The 23,843-nt window shown below is 43.1% G+C and overlaps 3 protein-coding genes across 6 annotated transcripts in view; 1 reads left to right on the top strand and 2 right to left on the bottom strand.

Annotated features, from left to right (window-relative positions):
* Positions 1-12,840, bottom strand: part of LOC130192414 (multiple C2 and transmembrane domain-containing protein 2-like) — a 47,179-nt gene extending 34,339 nt beyond the window's left edge. The window contains exon 1 of the mRNA XM_056412394.1: positions 12,512-12,840. The gene's annotated coding sequence lies outside the window, so the exon portion shown is untranslated. The remainder of the gene's footprint in view (positions 1-12,511) is intronic.
* LOC130192666 (MEF2 transcription factor homolog) lies at positions 2,256-3,801 on the top strand. The gene is made up of 3 exons (XM_056412773.1): positions 2,256-2,268; positions 3,300-3,598; positions 3,757-3,801. The coding sequence occupies exons 1-3, from the start codon at positions 2,256-2,258 to the stop codon at positions 3,799-3,801; spliced, it is 357 nt and encodes a 118-aa protein (XP_056268748.1).
* Positions 12,841-18,420: 5,580 nt separating the features above from the next.
* The window catches only part of LOC130192456 (myocyte-specific enhancer factor 2A-like), a 35,843-nt gene continuing 30,420 nt past the window's right edge, over positions 18,421-23,843 (bottom strand). For all 4 annotated transcript variants that reach the window (XM_056412463.1, XM_056412460.1, XM_056412462.1 and 1 more), the window contains 4 exons: positions 22,649-22,812; positions 20,497-20,617; positions 20,209-20,311; positions 18,421-19,430 (listed from right to left, as the gene is read on the bottom strand). In XM_056412463.1, coding sequence (XP_056268438.1) covers positions 19,112-19,430; positions 20,209-20,311; positions 20,497-20,617; positions 22,649-22,812 — 707 coding nt within the window. In that variant the 3' untranslated portion in view covers positions 18,421-19,111. The remainder of the gene's footprint in view (positions 19,431-20,208; positions 20,312-20,496; positions 20,618-22,648; positions 22,813-23,843) is intronic.

Below are 23,843 nucleotides of genomic sequence, written 5' to 3'. Positions count from 1 at the left end.
GTCTGTGACTTGATCGTGAACACGGGGCCAGATGTGTTCCTCATGAGTCGCTAGACACTTAAACAAAACGGAGAGTGTATATATTTGACGGGGGGAAAAACAGAGAATAAACTAGAACGGGCACTCGGTAGAGCGCATACCTTCGCATATCACAAGATTGGGCATTGAATTATGAACATGTTGGCATTAGTTGCATGCCAATTGGATATAAATTGACCGTGCTATGGTAAAAAGAAGATGTTGACCTTTTCATGACCTTGACCTTGACCTTTGACCCGATCGATCCCAAAATCTAATCAAATGATCCCCGGATAATAACCAATCATCCCACCAAATTTCATGCGATTCAAGAAGATTTTGACCTTTTTCATGACCTTGGCCTTTGACCCGATCGATCCCAAAATCTAATCAAATGGTCTCCGGATAATAACCAATCATCCCACCAAATTTCATGCGATTCGGTTTAATACTTTTTGACTTATGCGAATAACACTCACGCACGCACACACGCAGGCATACAAATACACGGCGATCAAATCATTACCTTCCGCATTTTCAATGCGAAGGTAATGATATTGTTGCTCCGGGTCCACATTGTAAGTTCACCGTATCCACATTGCATGGTTTCAAAGTGTCAATGTTGTCTTTCATAGCTTGTTCACGCGGTACCCTGAGTGGGAAGACATCACCTCTACCTGAAACACACGCTACGACCAACAGCTTCCTGTGTTCGATAAACAAACTAGTCATGTTCTGTTAAACCTTTTATTCCATTTTGAAAACAGCAAGTAATTGAGACAGGATCCAAAAATATTATAACCTTTAAATATAGCCACCCAGAATAACTGCGTGACTATGCACGATCGGCCCACATCCACGGGAATTCAGAAAAAGGAGGCCCTGAAGGGAGCACCAGTCTTTAATTAAAGTTTGAAACAAGACAATGGAATGTCTTTAATCCGTCATTAACGTCGGCACCGGACCAACCAGTTAACCTGCATGACTGCCGACAGGTTTAAGGGCCCGCAAGGAAGGGTGTTTCACTCCTCACAATCAGGCCATCATAACAATCAATTTATAGACTACTAGGATCAACGGCTGCGGGGTGACTGTGGCTCAGTGGTGAGCAGATCTGTCCTTTAATCAGAGCATCGGCGGTTCGATCCCCGGCTCTACTAGACCATGGCGATGTGTCCTTGGGCAAGTGTGAATGGGTGAATGATGTCATGTAGTGTTAAAGCACTTCGAGTGGTCGGAAGACTAGAAAAGCGCTAAACAGGTCCAACGGAACAGAGGTCAATAGAAGGAACATTTATACATTTATCTTATGACCCGCAGTGGAGATACGTCTTATGTATTGGAGCCGGATGTTTGAGCCAAATTTCTTACATATTGTCAGGACTCTCCCTGACACTACGTTATTCTCAAGTACACTTTGTTTACTGACTTACAGTTATGGACTTTCACACCAGTTTTGGATTAACAGAGAGCATCATGGGAGCACAAAATGACCAGTGATCATGTGTACAATACTACTGGACCTTTGACTTGACTAGAAAATGAGCCAGCCGTCAATTGTGTGCTGTCGGTGTTGTCCAATAAGCCGGGCACTGGTGTAAGCATGCAGCAGGGAGACCAGCAGCTCAGCGGGGGCATGATCATCATTGGGGGGGTCAGCGAGACTTAACCTGGACTACACTGTTACAATGGGAATGCTCGGACTCCATAGCTGGCAGCCGGTCACACAAGCCCTCTGCATTAATTTGTTAATGTGGAGAGCTGCAAGTTCATCAAATCAGGATTTGTGTTTAATTGCCAAATTACGTCCCCTTATCATACCCCCCCCCTCCCACCCTTCTGCCATCCCAATCTGTTGACTCGTGAAGGCTGTGACGCAAAGAGGCCGGACCGGGTCAAGGTGACACCGGCGAGGCATCCATCCTTTCCGCACACAACCTTGTCTCACTGACCTCCCTTGCGTCGCGCTTCAGTCGTTTATCAGGACTCTAATACGTAAAGAGACGGACAGAAATAACAAGAGCTGTCCCGTAGATCAGGAGGAGAGAGCGGCCAAGCGTTAATAAAACACGGTTTTGAACCCAAACACGATAATGTATGAAACGACTTACCAAGGAAAACACTAAATGGCCGTGACTAGCACTCTGAAGTACTTTTTTTGTTTTGTTTTTTAAGGGAGAACATAAATAGGATTTGTTGATCATAGATCAAGAGTTGGTAATATATAACACGGCAGCATGGAGGACAGAAGTGAACCAACACACAACAAATCATATTACCTGAAAGAAAAACTATAAAGCCTATACTTCTATTTAATAATAAAATGATATAATATGACATGCATCCAATCATAATACACATTACTGGGATGCTGAGACATACTCTGAGAAAAGAATATATGTATTTGGGATTGTATTGCCACCAATAAGTGGAGTTGGAAGAAGATGCAGCAGCAGCTGTTGTCCCAGGAGCTGGAGCAGGCCGACGTACTGATGACTGGACCAACGCCGTGTCGTCTACTTCCATCCCAAATGAGGTCACTGCCATTTGAATAAGGACAGCCTTTCACAAAAAGGTATTGTAAAAAAATAATACTGGGCGAATCCGTCATTTAACATGAAAGCACTTTTGCAGACTGGATCCTCTGACTTGAGAGACCAAAAAAAATGAACACGCAATGATGTTTTCTGAAGATGGGCTAATTTAAAATTACCTCTGAATGAATAATAGATAAGCAGAAACAAAACTGAATCGGGAACAAATAACTGGGATCTTCTAGTTCTTAATTGGTTAGGTCAAGTTAAGCACAGCCCTGTTGAGGCAAGAAGCTACTTCCTGAAAGTATTTCACAGTCGGCAGTTTCAGTCAATGAGTAACTGTGTTAAATATTGGTGATATTGATAATTGTGATTATGATTTTTGCAATCCTAGAGCAGACCTAACCTGTTATGATCCCCATGGCCTCCCCCCCTGCATGTTTCCATTTAGCATTATTATTGTATGTCTTCTACCATTATGTTCTAATTGTACAAACAATGGTGTTTTCTAGTGTCAAGGACAGCTCAGAATAAGCTTTACATCAAAGAAAATGAATGAAATAAAATGGGAATCATCATTTGCCGATGAGCAATACATTCTGGTTTCAAAAGGCTTTTAAAAAGTATTTATTTGTTAAACTATGTTCTACTCATCCATTTTATTCTCTTTGCATGTGAACTGCTCGTCTTTGCCTGTAAACAATGTTTCCCTGAACAAGGACTGAGTTGTCGGACTCGGCAAAGATGCCCACCTAGTTTTTCACTCGTCCTTTTATGTCCAATCAAAGGAGCAGGTGTTGGAAGAGAACTCCATTGATCTTTGGTTTCTGTCTTTCGAGGTGACTTTCACGAAGAGGAAGTTCGGTCTGATGAAGAAGGCCTACGAGTTGAGCGTCCTGTGTGACTGTGAAATCGCCCTCATCATCTTCAACAGCTCCAACAAGCTGTTCCAGTACGCCGGCACCGACATGGACAAAGTCCTGCTGAAGTACACCGAGTACAACGAACCCCACGAGAGCAGAACCAACTGTGACATCGTCGAGGTGAGAGCAGCGTCATTTAGTTCAAGTGCTCTTCTCCATCACTTGTCATGATGTCAGAGCGAGAGTTGTCATGGGGAAGCTGTGACCTGACAACATATGGTTTACCCCGTCTGTGTTCGGAGAGAACATGTCAACTTTGTTTTTCCTCTTTACTTCAGGTGGCTGGTCTGTTGAAACCTACTCTGCTGTTGCACTCTGTGTAAATAGTGTTGAGAGGGCCAGCTAAATGCCTGAATGCAAATATGCATCGCATTCAACCGCCTATCTTTCTTTAATTCTTCAGAAATGGTAGAAAATATGATATTTAATTTTGGGAATTAATAGAGCGAAGCGGCGCCGTCGTGTTTCTCTCACACGCACACACACATACACACACACACACACACACACACACACACACACCTACACACACACACACACACTTAGACAATGCTGGAATGTGTGTGGTAAAGTATCCTTTCAGGTCGGCGAAGAGCTTTACACCTGCATTCCAGGGTTGGTGAAAGTGATTTAACTATTTACAAATGCCTCATGATTCTCCAAAAATAAGTCATGGCACCTGAACACACCACAGTAATGTCATCCTCCCAGTGCCCCACTGCTCTCTGAGGATTGGATTCAATCTATTGTCAATGCACAGAGTACATGTACACAGGCAACAAAATGTATTCGCTGCATTTAACCCATCCTTAGTTATTAAGGGGGAGCAACTTAGAGTCCGGTGACTTGCTCATGGACACTTGCAACTAAGGGGGATCGTACCGACGACCTTGGGGTTGCAGGACGACCCCACTTACCCCACTGCGCTAGCCGCCCAGGAAAGAGGAAAGATCACAAACGCAATATCCTTTAAAAATTGAAATAGTAGTCTCTATTTCTAAAGGATATTGCGTTGGATATTATACTCCTTATCAGGAAAGATTCATATTTGATCTCAACATCTCATGTTTCTTTCGGCATGTAACACACCTGACACATATTTAGAACTAGAATGGGCACTCGGTAGAGTGCATACCTTCGCATTTCACAAGATTGGGCATTGAATTATGAACATTTTGGCATTAGTTGCATGCCAATTGGATACAAATTGACCGTGCTATGGTAAAAAGAAGATGTTGACCTTTTCATGACCTTGACCTTTGACCCGATTGATCCCAAAATCTAATCAAATGGACCCCGGATAATAACCAATCATCCCACCGAATTTCATGCGACTCGGTTTAATACTTTTTGTGTTATGCGAATAACACGCATACAAATAAATAAATAAATAAATAGACGGCGATCAAAACATAACCTTCCGCATTTTCAATGCGAAGGTAAAAAGGAAAACAGTCATCAAACGTCACTGTGGCAACGTCTCGCTGCGTCCTGGTCTTACTGAAGGACCGGTGGTCAGGGAGTCAACACTTCTATTGAAACAAGTAGTGTTCGTTATCACTCCCTCCAGGAACTAGACGCCACCGTTGTTCTTTTTCATTACTGACAGATGTTTATTGGATGCGGGCGCACTTCGCCATCCACCTTCAATCCACCTTCGAACTGTACAAAATACATTTAACAAGGTTGACGTTGACATTACATAAAATACAGTTGACAAATATATGCGACGAAAACATTAACATAAAACATAAACGTACCTCACTGGCTGCACATAAACCACGAGGGAATGGGTCCACTTTAGACATGTATTCTTCTCTTACTTGCACTTCCTAGCTTCACTTACTTGCACTTCTAGCTTCTCTTACTTGCACTTCCTAGCTTCACTTACTTGCACTTCTAGCTTCTCTTACTTGCACTTCTAGCTTCTCTTACTTGCACTTCTAGCTTCTCTTACTTGCACTTCTAGCTTCAACCACATGTTCACCTGCGATTGTTGCAATCAAATGCGTCCCAGCGCAACACAGGACACGCAAACAGTTCCCACCAAATACAAAACAAAAACAAACCAACATTCAATAAACGAGTTGTACAAATAATATATTCAACCAAACTTACTACAAATGACATAAATAACATTCATGGCAGTTACACTCCCACCAAATCACATTCTTTGAGATTTCACTTCACAAAAATAACCATGACATTTATTCTGCTTCCAGCAGTAAAACTGTCTTGTGTACAGGCCTGTCAAGATAGACTGGCTTAGTGGTGCGTTTTCCCTGGTTATTTAAGGTTGAGTCACTAATTAACAGTTTTACCTTTCTGACTCTTCCATCAGTGCTAGGGTACACCTGTGCTACTCTTGCTAATTTCCATTGATTTCGTGGAGAGCCTTCTTCTTGTAGGATGACGATGTCGTTAACCTTCGTATTTCTCTTATCCTTTTGCCATATTGGTCTTTGCTGAAGATTAAGGAGATACTCCTTCTTCCACCGTGTCCAGAATTCATTTGCCAAGAACTGTACCTGGCGCCATCTCTTGCGTAGGTAAAGATCTTGACTCACAAATTGACCAGGAGGGGGGCTTGTTATCTTCGACTTCATCATGAGGATATGGTTAGGTGTGAGAGGTTCAAGGCTTGTTGGATCATTTAAGTGCTCTGTTGTCAAAGGTCTGCTATTTACAATAGCCATCACTTCATACAGAAAGGTTCTGAGTGATGCACTGTCAAGTCTTTTAGCAGATTGGTCAAGGATCGCTGTTAGAACGCTTCTGATGGTTCTAATGTGTCTCTCCCATACACCTCCCATGTGACTTGATGATGGAAAGTTCATTACAAACTCACATCCATGTTTCTTTACCTGTTCATGATCCAGGTCCTTCATTGCATTCATGAACTCTCTTTTTGCACCAACAAAGTTGGTGCCTTGGTCACATCTCAACTGTCTTACGTTTCCACGTATTGCGATGAATGCACGCAATGCATTGATGAAAGCATCTGTAGTGAGATCATCAAGCATTTCAATATGTATAGCTCTGGAGCACATACAAGTGAAAAGAAGACCATATCTTTTCAGTTCCTTTCTTGCTTCTTTTACATAGAATGGTCCGAAGCAATCAATGCCACAATATGTGAATGGAGGGATCATTTCCAGTCTTTCTTCTGGCAAGTCTGCCATCTTTGGATCCTGTGTGTTCCTTCTATACTTTCTGCATGTTGTGCATTTGTAAATGTGAGAGGCAACTGCGCTGCTGCATCCTGTAACCCATATTCCATTGGATCGCAATTCATTGACGGTCATTCCTCTTCCTTGATGATGCACCTTTTCATGGTAATACTTGATGAGTAAGGAAGACACATGACTTGCCTTAGGTATGATGGCAGGATGCTTGACATGTGGGTGAAGGGCAGATCTTGTCAAACGTCCTCCAACCCTGAGCACACCATACTCATCGACAAAGGGACTTAGTTCGTGTAGCTTGTTTGTTTTGTCTTTGGGTTTTACTTCCTTGCATTGCTTTAAACATTAGATTTCACTGCTGAATGCTTCAGTTTGAACCAATTTGATGATGAAAAGCTCTGCTTCTTGTCTTTCTTCAACACTTGTGGCTTCATTTGTTTTTGGTTTGAAGCCTTTCATTTGCTTAGCATGGCGTTTAAGACGAGCAATAGCTTTGACAGCTCTGTCCCAGTCAGAAAACCTTGTCAGACGGTCTAACAATGTCCTCTCTTCTTTTGCTTTGGTGTTGAGCACGTGTACCTTTCGAAGTTCTGGATCATTGTCAACGACCTCACTCACTTTGACATCTTCTGTAGGCAGCTCCTTTTCCCACAGAAAGCATGGCCCATTAAACCAAGTAGAAGCTACAAGCTGATCTGCCTTTAGGCCTCTTGAAGCATGATCTGCAGGATTATCTTCAGAACGTACAAATCGCCATTGCTTTGGATCTGTAGTGGACTTGATTCTTTGGATTCTGTTAGCCACAAAAACGTGGAACCGTCTTGCTTCGTTGTTTATATATCCAAGGACAACCTTTGAGTCTGTCCAGAAGTACTCTTGAAGACCATCTATTTCGAGCTCATTTCTGAGCATAACACTTGTCCTTGCTGCTACCACTGCTGCAGATAACTCGAGGCGTGGTATTGTGGTCACTTTGGTGGGGGCAACACGTGCCTTCCCCATGACTAACGAACAATGGACATCCCCTTTAGTGTTGATTGTTCTGAGATAAGTGCACTCCCCATAGCCTGTGACGCTGGCATCTGAGAAGTGGTGAAGCTCATACTGTTTGACATCCATGGAATTTGCTGGGAGATAGCATCTTCTGATCCTTACTTTAGTCAAGTTTTGTAGATCTTGTAGCCACGCTTCCCACCGTGTCTTGAGCTCCTCTGTGAGTGGCTCATCCCAACCGGCCTTGTCTCGACAAAGTTGTTGCAATATCTGCTTACCAAGGAGAATAAAAGGGGCTACAAACCCTAATGGGTCGAAGATGGAAGCAACTGTTGATAGTACTCCTCTTCTGGTCAATGGGTGTTCCTTAACTGTAACTCTGAACTGAAAGTCATCAGATGACACACACCATTGAACACCGAGAGCTCTTTCCATGAGTGGCTCTCCCAAAGCCATATCAAGGTCTTTGACACTTTCAGCACACTCTTCCTTTGGTATTGAATTCAATACATTCTTGCTGTTGGAGATGAACTTGTGTAGTCTTAGCTTGCCTTTGCTGCAAAGACCTCTTGCTTCCTTGATGAGTTGAATTGCCTCAGCATCAGACGTTACACTCACTAGTCCATCGTCAACATAAAAATTCCTTTGAATGAATTTGACAGCATTTTGGTTGAATTGATCTTGACCTTCAATTGCTAGATGTTTAAGACCAAAATTGGCACAGCCGGGTGAGGAGGCTGCCCCAAACAGATGGACTTTCATCCGGAAAGTTGATGGCGGAAATGCCAGGTCACCATTCTCCCACCATAGGAACCTCAGGTAATCTTGGTCTTCCGGCCTTACATGAAACTGATGGAACATCCGCTCAACATCACACATAATAGCGATCGGGCCCTTGCGAAACCTACAGAGAACTCCCACCAGGGTGTTTGTGAGCTCAGGCCCAGTAAGAAGGTGGTCATTCAATGACGTGTCTTGGAATCTTGCTGAGCAATCAAAGACCACTCGTATCTTCCCAGGCTTGTGAGGGTGGTATACTCCATGATGGGGAATATACCAGGCTGGTTGATTGTTGAGTTCTTCTTCGGGAACCTTCTCTGCATCACCACGAGCAATGATATCTTTCATGAAGTGCATGTAGTCTGAGCAGTATTCCTGGTCTCTCTTGAGCTTTCGTTCCAAACCTTTTAGACGCTGAACAGCACATGACCTATTATTAGGTAGATTTGGTTTGTCTTTTTTGAAAGGTAAGGGCATTTCATAATGTCCATCTTGTTTTTGTTTGATTTCATCTCTTAGTTTAGTCAAGAAGTGAAGATCTTCCTGAGAGACTGTTGCATCTTCTTCAACTCTTTCACTAAAGTCAGATTCTAGCACCTTAATTACATCATCTGGACTGATCATTTCCTTGATCTGAGTCTTGCAAACATAGTGAACCTCACTTTTGAGCTTGATTGTTGGTTTGGGTTCAGGTGTCACTTTCCTTACAATGATGCGGTGACTTACTCCAATTGCATCACTGTAGTGCTCTTGCGGGTCACCATAACTTACGATACTCCAACCTAGATCGGTTTTCTGAGCAAAGGGTTGGTTTTCTTCCCCACATACGACTTCTTTAGGCATTAGGGCTTGTGGGCAATTGTACCCGATTAGCAGACCAATTTCACACTCCATTTGCGGCGCAATGTGTTCTGCAAGATGCTCCAAATGAGGCCATGCTTTAGCGGTCTCTGAAGTTGGAATGTGTGTCCGATTAGCAGGGATAAATTCACGAGTGTACATTGTTGGCACTGTGATCTTCTTGGAGGAGAATATCCCTCTTATTTGTAGGTCTTTGAGTCTTTTACAGAGTACAATTGTGCTTTTTGACGACATGGTAGATAGTTTCAGCTTCACTTGTTCTGTGTTCGTATCTAGAACGTTTGCCACTTCTTCAAGAATGAAGGAAGAATCACTTTGTGAATCTAGCAGAGCGTAGACAAGAACTTCTTTACTTGGATCATCTTGCGTTGACACATAGACAGGTACAATCGCTGATGTCTGTGTAGTATTACCATCTTGCACAACTCTGTTTGATGTGGTTTCCTTGACAACGTCTTGCAGTTGTGTTGGCTGTAGCTTTCTTTCCTTGCCATAACTTGTGTATTTAGATAGCTCTCTCTTTGGTTCTTGTTCTTGTTTTGAGCGATCTTCGTGTAGGCATGTGGGATGACTTTTTGAGCAGGTGTCGCAGATCATCCGGTTACTGCAGCTCTTGGATTGATGTCCAGGCTTTAAACATCCGAAGCACAGTCTCTCACTCTGAATGAACTTGACTCTGTCAGCGACAGTCCTTTCATTGAATCTGTGGCACTTGTGTAGACTGTGTCCTAATTTCTTACATAACACGCATGTGACTATGTTTCTTTCACTGGTGTTGGTTGTGAAGATCTTGGCACCTACAGTTTGGTTCTTGTAAGACAAAGGGGTTTGATTCTTGATCTTTGCTTTATCAGGTTCGCTTTGTCGTAATGCGTTGTAAGATGTTATAGGGTTGCACGCAATACTAGCTTCCATTGACAGGAACGTCACAAAATAATTAAAGCTTGGGAACCTTCTGTGTTCCAGTTGGTATTGTGTGGCCCTTCGGTTCCATCTGGTACTTAACCAGTCGGGTAGTTTGGCAGTTAGTTTTTGGTTCTCAATAGCATCATTAAGAACTTTTAAACTCTCATTGTGAGCAATAGCGAAATCACAACTACGTAGAAAGTCCACAAATCTTCTTAAGTCGTCACTTTCCTTCGGAGCTAATTTTGGCCATGCATGTAGTTTGTCTCGGAAGGCCTTGGCAATCACAAAAGGCTCGCCGTAACGTTCCTTGAGCACGTTCCATGCTGCGTGATATGAATCTTCTGAATCAATCAGGAAATAACCTTCTACTGCTTCTTTAGCTGCTCCTCCCACATATTTCTGAAGGAAGAAGATTTTCTCTGCAGTTGGAATATTTTTTCTCTCAATTAGGGTCTGAAATGAAGACTTCCAATGATTAAACTTGAGTGGATCTCCACTGAAGATTGTAGGCTCTGGAATGGGAAGCCTATTTGCTGATATGGCCTCAGCCAGGACTTTAACAAGCTCTCCTGTGTCGTTTTGAAGCACACTTCTTGGAGCCACATCTCTTCTTAGTGGTTGTGGGTCCTGATACACAGGATTCACCTGGTCAATTGCTTGCTCGAACCTAGGCAGCTCATACTTATGTGGACTAAGCCTTTGGTCTGGATAAAAGTCATTTTCATCGTAGACTTGAAGCCTTGCTCTGGCTGCATCCAGTCTTTTTAGCTCCTCTAAACGTCCAAGCTCTCTTTTCAACTCTTCTACAGAACCTTTTCTTGCAGCATTCTCTTCCTGCTGTTTCTTTAAGAGAGAAGCTTCTTGTGTCTTCTTTTCTCTCCTACGTTCAGTCTCTTCTCTTTCGCCTTGAAGACGGCGAGTTAATGCAGCTGCTTCTTGGTCTGCAACTATCCGCTTGTCCTCAACTTCAAGTCTTTGCAGTTTCTCTTGCTGGCAGTCTTGCTCGGCCATAATCTTCAATACAGCTCTGGTAGCTGCATACTCCGCAGCGGCTTCTTGTCTTTTAACGGAGGAAACGTTAGAGCGAATGGAAGTAGCCTTAGAACACTTTGAGTCCGGAGATGAAACACTGGACATTGTAGATGCGAATACAGAGCTTGCATCAGGCCAAATCAGTTCCTCCTTTGTTCCTTGAATTTGAGACTGTGCATTGTGTACAACAATCTTTGTGACTGATATACATTTATCCAGCTTGCGGCGCATCTCATGAGGTGGGCTGTCGATCCTTCGATAATCTTCATAAACAATATTCAGTTCAGATGATTCTCTTTCAATAGTGCTGATGTGATCTTGTAGGATGTTGCTAGGATTTTGTTTGACAACAGATTTTTTAGCCAACTTAGTTAAGGCCTTCCAGCGCTCGTAAATATTGTCAAAGTGAAGTAGAAGCTCTTGTTTTTTCTTTCTGCAATTCTTTCCCTTTTTCTGTTAATGTACGGGCTCTATCACTTCATCGAGGCTCTTCAAACTGTTCTGCTTGTTGTACAACGCTAGAGTCATCTCTCTGCTCTGCCTCTGCTACTTGTTCTACAAGTGATCCTTTATATTGACTCTCTTCACTCATTTGTGACATTTTAAATTATTTGAAAATAGCCTGTACACAATCAAGTTGTCTTAAGTTGCAGTGCAGTTTACAATACACATTTTCCAAACATACTCAAGAGAATAGGATATGCCATGTTAGGTTACTGTCTTTCAAATTAACCCTTCAAATAAAATACAGAATTTCAAACTTCACTTCAAATGGCAGCTTTCTTAAATGCACATAAACGAAAAATTCACTTTTCTTAAGGAAATCAATTAACTATTTATAATGAAATAATTAATGATCAATATAACTAAATATCTTTCATTACTGACAGATGTTTATTGGATGCGGGCGCACTTCGCCATCCACCTTCAATCCACCTTCGAACTGTACAAAATACATTTAACAAGGTTGACGTTGACATTACATAAAATACAGTTGACAAATATATGCGACGAAAACATTAACATAAAACATAAACGTACCGCAGTTACATTCGTTTTATATTAATGCCGCAATGATGACCCACTATTGTCGACATGCGAATAAAACAAATAAAAAAACTTTATTTAAAAAATCCTGTTGCACACAATCTGCAATCCGGTGCATGGATTACCGAACCCACACCCCGCACGTTGTTCACACAGCAGCCTCTGGCCATGCACATGGGAGCAGGACACACACAACACGGCGTCGCGAGGACTAGAGAGCTCTCACCTGTCCGCCGGGGGAAACGTGTCCGTGCAGGAGGGCGCTGACCTGACAAGCCCCGCGTCAGAGACCCCCTCCGGTGACGAGCCTCGGTACCTTCCTGCTTCCCTCAAAAACAAAAAGAGAGTATTGGCTTGTTCTTCCCCGCGCTGTTCGAGCCTCCGATGACCCGTCTCACTCACCGCATGGCTGCTGCACATGGGGCTTCATAGACAACCACAAGGAAAAAAATGATGTCAGTCGCTCCGATCATCAATCATGTTGTGTGACTCAAGCTGGACTTCCTCCTCTCAGTGTGAGCGTGAACACAATGAGCCAGACGAGCCCGCGGTTAGACTTTCAAAATAAAAGCCCAAGTCTACTAGCACGTGCGCCGCACAATGAAAAACCCAAGAAAGATGCGAGTAGAGATAATAAATAGGCACATTCGTTGAGTGAGTCGGCCAAACAATTATGTTTTTTAAGATATCCAGCACATAATTGTTAGCATTCAAACAGCCTGCTCAGTGCTCACCCATTAGTCTTTTAAGAGGTAATCATATAAGTAGTCTACTACATGTTTATTAATATTTTTTACAAGTTTTTTAAATCTTTACAAACTGCAAGTTTAATTAAAAAGTAAAACCATATATTTGTGGGTATAGGTTAATACTCCAGCAAAGGAGAAGTATATACATTGGTACAGGCACGTGCACAGACATTTTGGGGGGCAGGTGCTCAAACCCAAAAAAAGGGCACCCAATGCTAAAAAAAAATTCTGACAGAGTTGAAGCATTAGCAGCAATACACTGATGATGCAATACATCCTCGACCTGCGTTTCCTCTGGGCAGCATCAGACCACTAGCTTACATTTTCTTTATGAATAAAGATGAATTATTATAGAGCAACAACAGTACAAGCGTTCTGATTGGCTAATGGGCATCATGCCAGCCACGTATTGCCCTCCTCGCTGGTCTGATACGGATCCGTATTGCCCTCTGACGTCATTTTCAAAATGAGCGATATTGATAGACATCAACAGCCAAGAGCAGTGGTCCTCAAACTCCGGCCTGCAGGCCGGATACGGCCCGACTCCACATTTGGCCCGGCCCTCTGAACAAGAGAGGCCTTATGATTTTTTTTCAGTCTGGCCACGCAAATCCTAGACTAGCCCCTGTTAAATAGAACGGAATAAGAATTCTCTCTCTCTTTTCTCTCTCTCCTCTCTCTTCTCTCTTCTCTCTCTCTCTCTCTCTCTCTCTCTCTCTCTCTCTCTCTCTCTCTCTCTCTCTCTCTCTCCTCTCTCTTTTCTTTCTCTTCCTCTCTCTATTCTCTAAACATAACTAACCTCAGTAAACAGCTGGACGAGGCTTTGAAATCACAGTTTAAAAAAAAAATTTTTTAGGAAACGTCGGACCCGTTGTGACGTCATATTTTCAGCAGCGCTAATGTTGTGGTTGATCACAAAACAACGTCAGGGGACAAACACCGTCATGACCTGTGTGTCTGGTGCTGCGGGTCAGAGGGAAAGGAGGTGCACCCGTTTGGTGGCGCGAGGAGACCTGCGCGGAGGAGGAAGTGGAGGAGGAGGGGGGCTCGTGAGCGGAGCAGGGTTGCCAGGTCTGTGTGACAAAACCAGCCCAATGGCCAATTAAAACCAGCCCAATATCAGAACTCAAAATATGCCCGTGCCAAACCATAAACACTGCTTTTAAAGTCCATGTCCAGTACCGCTGCTAACCATGTTGGTGTCCTAAGCATAACTCCTTCATGATGGGGGGGGGGGCGCAAGTGACTTTTTTTCGTCAGGCGCCGGCATCGGAGCTTTGCGGCGCGCGCGAGACGGAGATCGGAGGAGTGTTAACGCGACACGTAGAGACAGAATGACATGCTGCTGTAGAGACACCAACAACAGACGTATTGGAAGCTCATTCTGCACATGCGTTAAATGCGTTAAAAAAAATTAACTAATTAATCCTGTAATTTAATCATAACGCGTTAACGCGTTATTTTTCACAGCACTAATATATATATATATATATATATATATATATATATATATATATATATATATATATGGTTCTTTGAAATAAGTTTTTTGAGAAATCATAGGTTAGGGCACTTATAAGCTAGATAGCTTCAGCCTCGACCCTTTCGGTCAGCCACTTTCTTCTTTTGTTGAATTCTGATTGTTGTATATTTTGCTGATCGAAATAAACTAAACTAAACTAAAATAAAATAAACTAAACTAAAATAAAATAAACTAAGGGGTTAAAAGGGCCCCATTTGTGAATCCCACAGAACCAAACCCACCCCGGGATGGGGTGTAGGAGTAATCACACAAGGTGACTCTCGCCAAACCGTCCCAACCCGTTGGGGAGGTAGGCGATTAATAATCAGACTCGCCTATGAATCGCTCCTCCCGTGTAGGCGATTCTGAACCGCCTATCGCCCACCGCTCCTGTGAGATTCACAAATCCCTGCTGCTTTGCTGGAAATCACTTCTACTTACAGACTCTGGTCCGGGGCTCCGTGACGTCACTAGCACCAAGGCGCTTAGATGTCACGTGACAATGTTTCCATGGTGACGGACAAGGTCACGGAGATCGAAGGCACTGCGCGGATGTGTCGGCGTGTACGTGCTGATCTGGAGTCAGTTTGGTAGGATTTGGGTATAAATAAATTATTTCATTTAAAATATGGATTTTTATTTAAAGATATTCATGTAATTTGCATGCAAAATAGGTCTACCCGAACCAGTGGACAAAAAATTCAACCCGCGGCAACAATTCAAAAGTAGCCCAATTCCGCGGGAAAACCGCGGACCTGGCAACACTGGCCGCGGAGCATGTCGGGGCGAAATTCTCACAATAACACAAATAAATGCCCCGCCGGATGATAAAACACATTTGGGGGGACTTGATGACAGAGAGAGTAACTTTTATTCTTAAATACGGATGAATAAAAAAAATGTTTCTCCAGCAAAAAGGGCACTTTTCTCATCCAGGGCAAAGGGGCTGGTGCTTGAGCACCACTAGGGCTCTATCTGTGCACGTGCCTGCATTGGTAGTCCATCATGGTAACTAATTTGCATCCTGACACCTCTAGAGTACCTGAAAGATCATCCAAATACATTTGCTCCACACAATTTCACTTGAATGTCAGTTAAAAAAACACACACATTGGAACAAATGGATCAATCATATAAATCTCGTCTTCTGTAAGGGTTTGCTTGAACCTCTATACATGTCCCCATGAAGCTGAATCACGAGTCCATCTATTGTCCACCATGCAAAAACAACACTCACATAGAGACTCTTTTGTAGCTCACATGAACATAATCCTCCCGTCATTCCCATTAACCTTGGTAGTGTAATCCCTCCACCCTCCATACTTCTCCACCTCAGTGTACTGAGTGAATGAGGCCTTGGTCTGCATGGTTCTTCTCTTTATCTGAACTAGTATAATCCGGTTGCTGTTGGCATTAACATGTGCTTTAATCACTGACCACTGACCCATCTGTGCTGTTTAAAGTTTAAATAACTATATATTATATTAGTTATCTCTACAGTATAGCTGTTCACACAATAGAGTGGATCGTCATTCATACGTGTGCATTAAGAGAGCCATAATGCCACCAGACAGAGTTGTTGCACACGACTCCTCTCACGTCAAACATGATGAATCCTCGACCTCCTCCACTGCATATGTTACCTGGATGGTTACCACACGACCCACAAGTCTGTAACCAGGTGGGATTTGATACAGATGCGATCAGAGTAGCCAACATCCTCCGTGAACTATAGATCCTGGCTGTTTGCAGCAGACGATTGTAGTCGAACAATCAAAAACCCATTCTGATGCATTCAATGCCTCCTTTCTGTGTCTAAACAGCCAAATTGACACTCAACCGGGAACTTTTTTTCTTCTTGCATTTATTCATGCACCAAGCACCATGACTTCCTATAGTGATTTGCACAACTGTGGTTTCTTGCAGCTTTTGCACTCCTCACCACATGTGCTGCCTCGTACTTTGGTTCCATTTTCTCAGTGTCAATCCAGGACTGATCACTCAACACTGTGTTCAGTAAATTCTCCATCTCCAAGAAGCTCTAGGAATTTTACTTCTCCGACCCATCCCCAAGGACTCTCAAGTTTCAATTATCTTTATGATAAAAACAATTCACATCACAACCCTTTGAATTCTTTTCTGGTATGGACTTCTGTTCAAGTGCCATTTTGTTTGCATGACATGTTGAATTTCTTTTTCGCACCTTTTAAGTACACCAGAGGAAGTAAGCTTATGTACCAATGCACATGACACAAGTGCAACATTTCTACTGAGCGTGTTTTGCTGTTGGTAATGTGCCACAAGCTTTCTTCTGTGCAGCTTTTATCTTGTGCCAAATGAGCTCATGTATCATAAATCAGGCACATCCTGTCTCAAAGCGATGCAGAAAAGCTGGTTCATGCGTTTGTTCCTTCTAGACTAGATTATTGCAATTCCTTATCAGGCTGCTCTAATAAGTCTCTTCAGTGAATCCAGAATGCTGCAGGTTGTGTACTCACTAAAACTAAGAAAAGAGATAACATTACCTACAAAGCCTTGATTGGTGATGCACCATCATATCTCAAGGAGCTTGTAGTACCATATTGCCCCACTAGAGAGCTGCGCTCACTAAATGTTCCTAGAGTCTTAAAAAGTAGGATGGGAGCCAGAGCCTTCAGTTATCAAGCTCCTCTTTTATGGAACCAGCTTCCACCTTCAGTCCGGGAGGCAGACACAGTCACCTCATTTAAGAGGAGACTTGAGACATTCCTCTTCGATAGCGCTCATAATAATAATAATAATAATAATCATTTATTTTATTTCGCGCTTCTCTAGACACTCGAAGTCGCTTTACAGAGTTCAGAGTCCAGTAGTCATACACACACAGTCATCCCGGTGGTGGTAAGCTACATCAGTAGCCACAGCTGCCCTGGGGCAGACTGACGGAAGTGTGGCTGCCAATCAGCGCCTACGGCCCCTCCGACCACCACCAACATTCATTCACATCCATACGAACCGGGGTGAGGCTGCGGTGCATGTCTTTATGATGGTGGGGGAAACCGGAGTACCCGGAGGAAACCCACGCAGGCACGAGGAGAACATGCAAACTCCACACAGAAAGGACCTGGAACGACCGGGATTCGAACCCAGGGCCTTCTTGCTGTGAGGCGACAGTGCTAACGACTGAGCCACCGTGCTGCTCATAGTTAGGGCTGAATCAGGTTCACCTGGTCCAGCTCCTAGATATGCTGCTATAGGCTTCGAGGCTGCTGGGGGACATTTTAGGATACACTGAGCACCTTTCTCCTCTTCTCTCTCTACTTTACGTTTATTTATTGCACATTACTAACTCTATTTCTTCCTTGGCGTCTTTGCGCCTTCACGTCTCATAGGGTCCATTGGACCTGGCTGTGTCTGAAGCTGGTCCTGACTCCTGCATCCAGCCTTAGCCCTGGACCTGGCCTCCTTCCCCATGGCCCTGCCTCCTTTGTGATGCCTCCTGCCTAGTGGGCCAGCCCCTGCCATGGCCCTCACCTGACTTCATCAGTTGGGCAACACTCAACCCTGCTGAGGCTGTCGGGAACAATCTGAACGTGTTATCAGTTCCTATGGTCGTCTTTGCCTTTTATAGTAAACATCCTTTCTGTAAAACAATTCTGCAAAGAGCTAGATTGGTTTTGCCCTATTGTAAAAAAACATTTCCCAGAGTGCATTTCCCTTCGGTTGGTTTCACAGAACAGGTGAAACAACAATAGATACGTGATGAGAAAAGAAAGGATAATCAATACTGTGTAAATGTTGGAATCCACAAAAATATACTTTTGTAAAATCAGTTGGAGTTGTCATCTTTCACCCACGGCGGATACAACAGGCAGACCAATAATACGTAGTTACACCAAAAGGTATATATATTAAAGATAGTATATACAAAACAACAACGACATATTTAAGTAGCACTTACAGACTTTTTAAATTCTGAATGAAACATTGTCTTACTCTGTGCACAATATAAAAACACACACACACAACATACAAACAGCATACTGCTTTGGCTGATATAAATACGTGTCATAAAGAGGAGACGCTGGGATGACGGGGAGGGAGTATTGCTTTTTACGCTCGACTCGGTCAATGTTTTAAACCCTGAGAATAAACAGAAATTAACTGGGTGACACCCAGTGGGAGACATCCAGAATCACGTCACTGCTTTGCCATCATGATCCTGAAGCCGTGAGATTAAGCAACACTGTTCTCACCCGCTGTAATTGTTCTGCGAGCAGTACTGCATCCCACTGGATGATAATAAAATGACAGATTGTACTGCAATTGGACCCACATTGAAAGTCTGTGAGGATTGAATGATTTATATTGAAAAAGAATGGCACATTGTGTTTTAAGTACGATTTTCTGAAAGATGATGAAATAATTCTGACAGATCCAGATTTTCACACTAATTTTGCTCAACGATTCTGAAAAAAAACAACAACTGAAAACGTCAATCATTTCTTTTTGCATAACAGTGTCCCCCCTCCTTGTGTTTCGCCCCGAGTCTGCGTCGCCATGTGACTGCAGGGGTCTATGTCACCCAGTTGTCCATCCTCATTCGTTTGACCGTGGGACTCTCCCCCCCCTCGGACCGACCCACAGGGAGCATGTGGAAGTCCAGCCTCTGCTGCTGCTGCTCCTCCCGGTCGCTTCCTCCCTCGTGGGAGCTGCAGGAGGAGCTGATGCTGTCTGCAGGAGACCTCCCCATCTCAGCTCTGGCGGACGAGTGGGGGTTCGGACGAGGGGTCATGTACCCTGATTGGCTGAGGTGGTCACGGGGTGGGGAGATGGGCTCGGCTTTGATGCTGACATGGCGGTTGGTGCTGATGGAGAGATGGGGGCTGTCACACCTTTACAGAAGGATGGGACAGAGGGAAGAGGGTGTTTTAAGGCTGTGACCATGGAGTGAAGGCGCCACCTGCTGGTCAACAGGTTGGTCGACAAAAAAAAGAAGGTCACTTTTCTTATCTGGTTGGCTAATATTGACACTTGCAATCAAAAGGCAAATATTTGACTTTTTACTCCATTTTATTTATTAGATAAGAGGAGTTTTGATTTCACAAATAAAACAAATGGTGAGCTAATCCAATATTATTTCAATAGATTAAACAACCCAATTTGCAGTGCATCAATACGTTAAAATGGGCCAAAATACTTGCACATGAATCCATTAGCACGATTTCAAGGCAACCTGCCCAACATACTCCTAGGTGTTTTACATGTTGCTTTAAATTGAAATAGAGGATGTTTACAGTGGCATATTGCGACTTTAATTCAAATAAAGGCACACATGTCCTGCAATACCAAAATGTCAGACGTATAACTCAAGTCATAAATCACATCTCTGTCGTCTCATGTGCTTCATCTATTTAGTGCATATACAGTAAGTCACTTTCTTTCTGCACCAAGATTCCCATTCATTGTCACTGTTGTTGTTATATATTGTACATACATGTTGCAAAGAATACTGTTGTCTCCAATGTCTTTTTCATATTTATCCTCTTATTTGTAAATTCTATATACGTACAACGAGAGTGTACGTGAAACCGGAGTCAATTTCCATGTATGTGCTCATATACATGTCCAATAAAGCTGATTATTCTGATTCTAACTGTGTCAGGTACTTACCCCAGTGAGCCCAGCTGGTGTTGCTGCCAGGCCGCCATGGAGCCCAAAGAGGGGCCTGCAGGGCAGCTGAAGCCCGACAGCTCGGCACTGCTCAGGGAGTAATCTAGGAGACGACATGTGAGCGAGACAGCAAACAAGTGGTTTGGAATAGCCGATCAAACCGTTCCATTAAATTAAATGAAGTTTAATAATACATAAAGGAACACAACAACATTGCAATGCCATGGGGAAGTCAGGGGCAACACTAACGGCAGCAACACAGTACACATTATAATACTCTTTAGGTACCGTTGTCATAGGCAGAGCTGATGCTGCAATAGACCAGACTCTGATGAGGCAGACTGGGTGTGTTGATGGAGACCACCGGGGTGGACAGAGGCTGACTGGACTGACTCTGCCTCTGGTTACTCTAGAAATACATAAAAACACATACACCCGAAGTTTATTCATTCAAGTCTAAAATACTGGTCTTGTCTCTGTCGGTTGCTTTTCTGTGCTTGGATTGCAGCTTTACTGTACAATGGACGACTGTGATGCCGCTTTTCAACCACATGGTGTCAGTATAATCAGAGTTACAATGGAGTATTTCTAAAGCGATGAAAACTACTTCCCTTTAGAGAAAAAGGAGAAAAAAGAGTCAAACCTTAAAAACACTATCGGCATCAAATACACCAAATGTTGGTCTCACTTTGTTTTGACCTGCAACATCAACTTATTCTATACTTAAATAAAAGTCATTAATTTACCAGGATGCACCCAACTATTGTTTAGTGTCCTGCTCATGAAAAAGGCTGTTGAGGAATGCTGAATGTTTTGCATTTCAACTGGTCGCAGTCTTCTTAAGGACTTGTGATCAGATCTCCTGCTGCAACCTCTGTGCTCATTTACTTGATTCAGTGTATTATTACACTAAATAAATAAAATAGCAGCAGGCAATTCCTTTATAATCAGTTACAGTCTCACATTAAGTGAGAACACAATTTGTTTTGGCATACTTTGATAAAGCTGCTCTTTAACTTGAGACATTTCTAACAGTCATTTTAAGTTGTGTGTTTTTACTCTGGGCTGTTGCCGTTCCAGCCTGATAATGTCAGCAATGACATCACCCCGAATGAGCTCATTCACTCCTGTACGCACGCCTAACCAACTGATACATGCCTAGAACTAACAAGCTTAAAACAATATATTTCCCTGTCCAATCCGCGGTCCAATCTGCCAATTTGTGCAAAACACAAACAGTACACAGAGAGCTCTGTTCACACATCAGAGAGGAGGAAGTGAAAGGCAGTTTCAAAATGATCAAACAGACCACAACTCAACATCTTTCACTGCGGTGAATGAAGAGCAGAAACAAACACATGTCCTCCTGCGAGCAGCTACCACCCTCTTCTGTTGGTTTGGACCTTGTGGAAATATTAGCCTGCTGTTGTTTATGGTTTTGTTGCATATTTCAACTGCATGCCACATGTCGACCCTTAAAAGCTGGTTTGTAACACTCTTACACAAGGGAAATTAAGACAGATCACATTATATTAATACGAATAATATCAACAGGAGACATAATAAATGATGTTGTTTCACTGATCACTGCAAAATGTAAACAGCCAGCAGAGTAATGCAGCCATAGTATAAGAGAAGGAAAGAGAAGAGAACACACACACACACAGATTAGTGTGGTCTTTCTGCAAATGCTAGCCCAGGCTACAGAGCTCATGGTACCTCCATAATGTAAAAGATGGTTTGCAAGACGCCCCACAGGTTTTCTCAGTTAGTGCTTAAAAGGGGAGTAACACACCAGTAAGAGAAGAGAGGAAGACTGCAAGCTGAATTAAAACAATGCAGCCAAAGTGAAGTTGTTTCATGAGGTAATAACAAGCGGCTCACTGCTGGTCTGAAAGGTGGAGCCAATGCTGAAGTGCCTTAAACTTGCATAATGTCTAATCAGCGGTGGAAAAAACGGTGGACTCCATTGAAAAGAACTATGGCTCATGAAGAGGAGTACCGGTTGTAGCACTGACAAATTAAGCTTTGAGGTCAATTATTTTTGAAATCCAACAAGCAATTCTTTGCCATTATCGATTCCAAAAAACAATTGTTTGATAGCATCATCTATGTACCCCGTTCTTGTTTTTCCCCAGGCTTTAAAAACAGTGTGTCCCATTCCGGTTCGCAATAAACCAAAACTCGTGCAGTAAAAGGCTCAAACCATGTGTATTTACAGAGTTGTGCATATGAAAAGCTGTGCAATATTTTAATGGTTGCACATCTTGTTTCTGTGATTTGCTGCCCCCTAGTGGCCACATATCAGACACCTTAGGTTTAAGTGCTATTGTATTAACAATCAGCCTCGAAAAGAGTGTTTCTTAACTATCACTGCCTGCCATTAAGACTTGTGTTGAGGTCCTAAATACAAGATCCACACACACACACACACACTTACCAGCGTTTGCATCAATCCTTTGGACTGAGGGATGACCACTCGGAGGTCTATCTTGCGGCTGGTCGCGACCATGTTGTTCCCAAGAGGTGGAAGAGGAGAAGGAGATTTGGGTGGGATGAGCTTTCCCAAGTTGCCTCCACCAGGCGAGCCCACAAAACCGTTCACTGGACACAGAAACATGGAAGGACATTTAAGAAGGGATCGTAAGGAGATCCCAACCGTACCATAATCATTTAATGACAGGTTGACGGACTGATTGTTGGAAAATATCAGCTTTTCGATATGGACCAGGAGCCTGTATGTGCAATCTGTTCGACAACATGTCACATTTCAGAGCCTTTCACAGACCTTTTCTTTTTCTAGTGTAGTAGCCCAATGCACCTACATTTAAAAATAGTTGAAGATTTGGAACGTTCGTTATAAACTACAGAGAGGTTACAGTCCCATGTGTTGGATCCATTATATCAACCTGTCCACTACCAGATGCCAAGTGGAGAATGAAGAGAGTACACCTATATATTATACAGGATATAATAATGAATAAATGGTCTGTTCTGGCTCTTGCATAACGGCAGTGTTCTTATGGGACATGCTGTACTGGGAGGGAGAGCACGGAGATGACAGGCAGGGTAGTTTGCAAGGAGGACAGTTTGTGGCGAGGGTTAAATATCCAACGGAAAAGACCAATCCAGCTGATGTGAACCAGGAACAAATGACACAGAGTAGCCTCAGGACCCGTGAAATAACAGAGAGGCCTCCACTGGGATTTAAGCTGAAACCGCAGTCACAGACCAACCTTCGGTATAATGTCTTGCTCAGGTGTTTGGTTGATGATGATGCATTTCTCTGTCATCCGAGCCTCAGATTGCAAATAATGAGCAAAGTGTGACTCTTTTCTTCTTGGGTGGATACATATTGAGTGGGTGGGGCTGAGTGTGCATTGCTCTTGGTTTATTGAAGTTAACAACATGTACAAGGGTCTGCTGTGTGTGATCATATAGTGAGTTTGTGGTGGATACAAGAAAGTGTAATCAGCCTGGATGGTGAGTAGCTACTGCACAAGTGGGTTGCACTTTTTGGATGAGACAAGAACACTGCAGTGGCATTTTTATATATTGTTTCATTTGACTAAGAGGCGTGTTAATGTTTTGTCATGATTTCTTTTCTGCTCGATCAGGGATTCCCAAAGTGTAAT

Source organism: Pseudoliparis swirei, chromosome 4 (genome assembly GCF_029220125.1).
Source record: "Pseudoliparis swirei isolate HS2019 ecotype Mariana Trench chromosome 4, NWPU_hadal_v1, whole genome shotgun sequence".
Taxonomy (NCBI): domain Eukaryota; kingdom Metazoa; phylum Chordata; class Actinopteri; order Perciformes; family Liparidae; genus Pseudoliparis; species Pseudoliparis swirei.
The sequence above is the reverse complement of the archived record's forward strand: the minus strand, read 5'-3'. Positions and strand labels throughout refer to the sequence as shown.

Excerpts from the sequence above, each read along its gene's own strand:
- LOC130192666 (XM_056412773.1), top strand. Across the intron at positions 3,599-3,756 it reads CCAACTGTGACATCGTCGAG|GTGGCTGGTCTGTTGAAACC; the intron begins GTGAGAGCAGCG and ends TCTTTACTTCAG.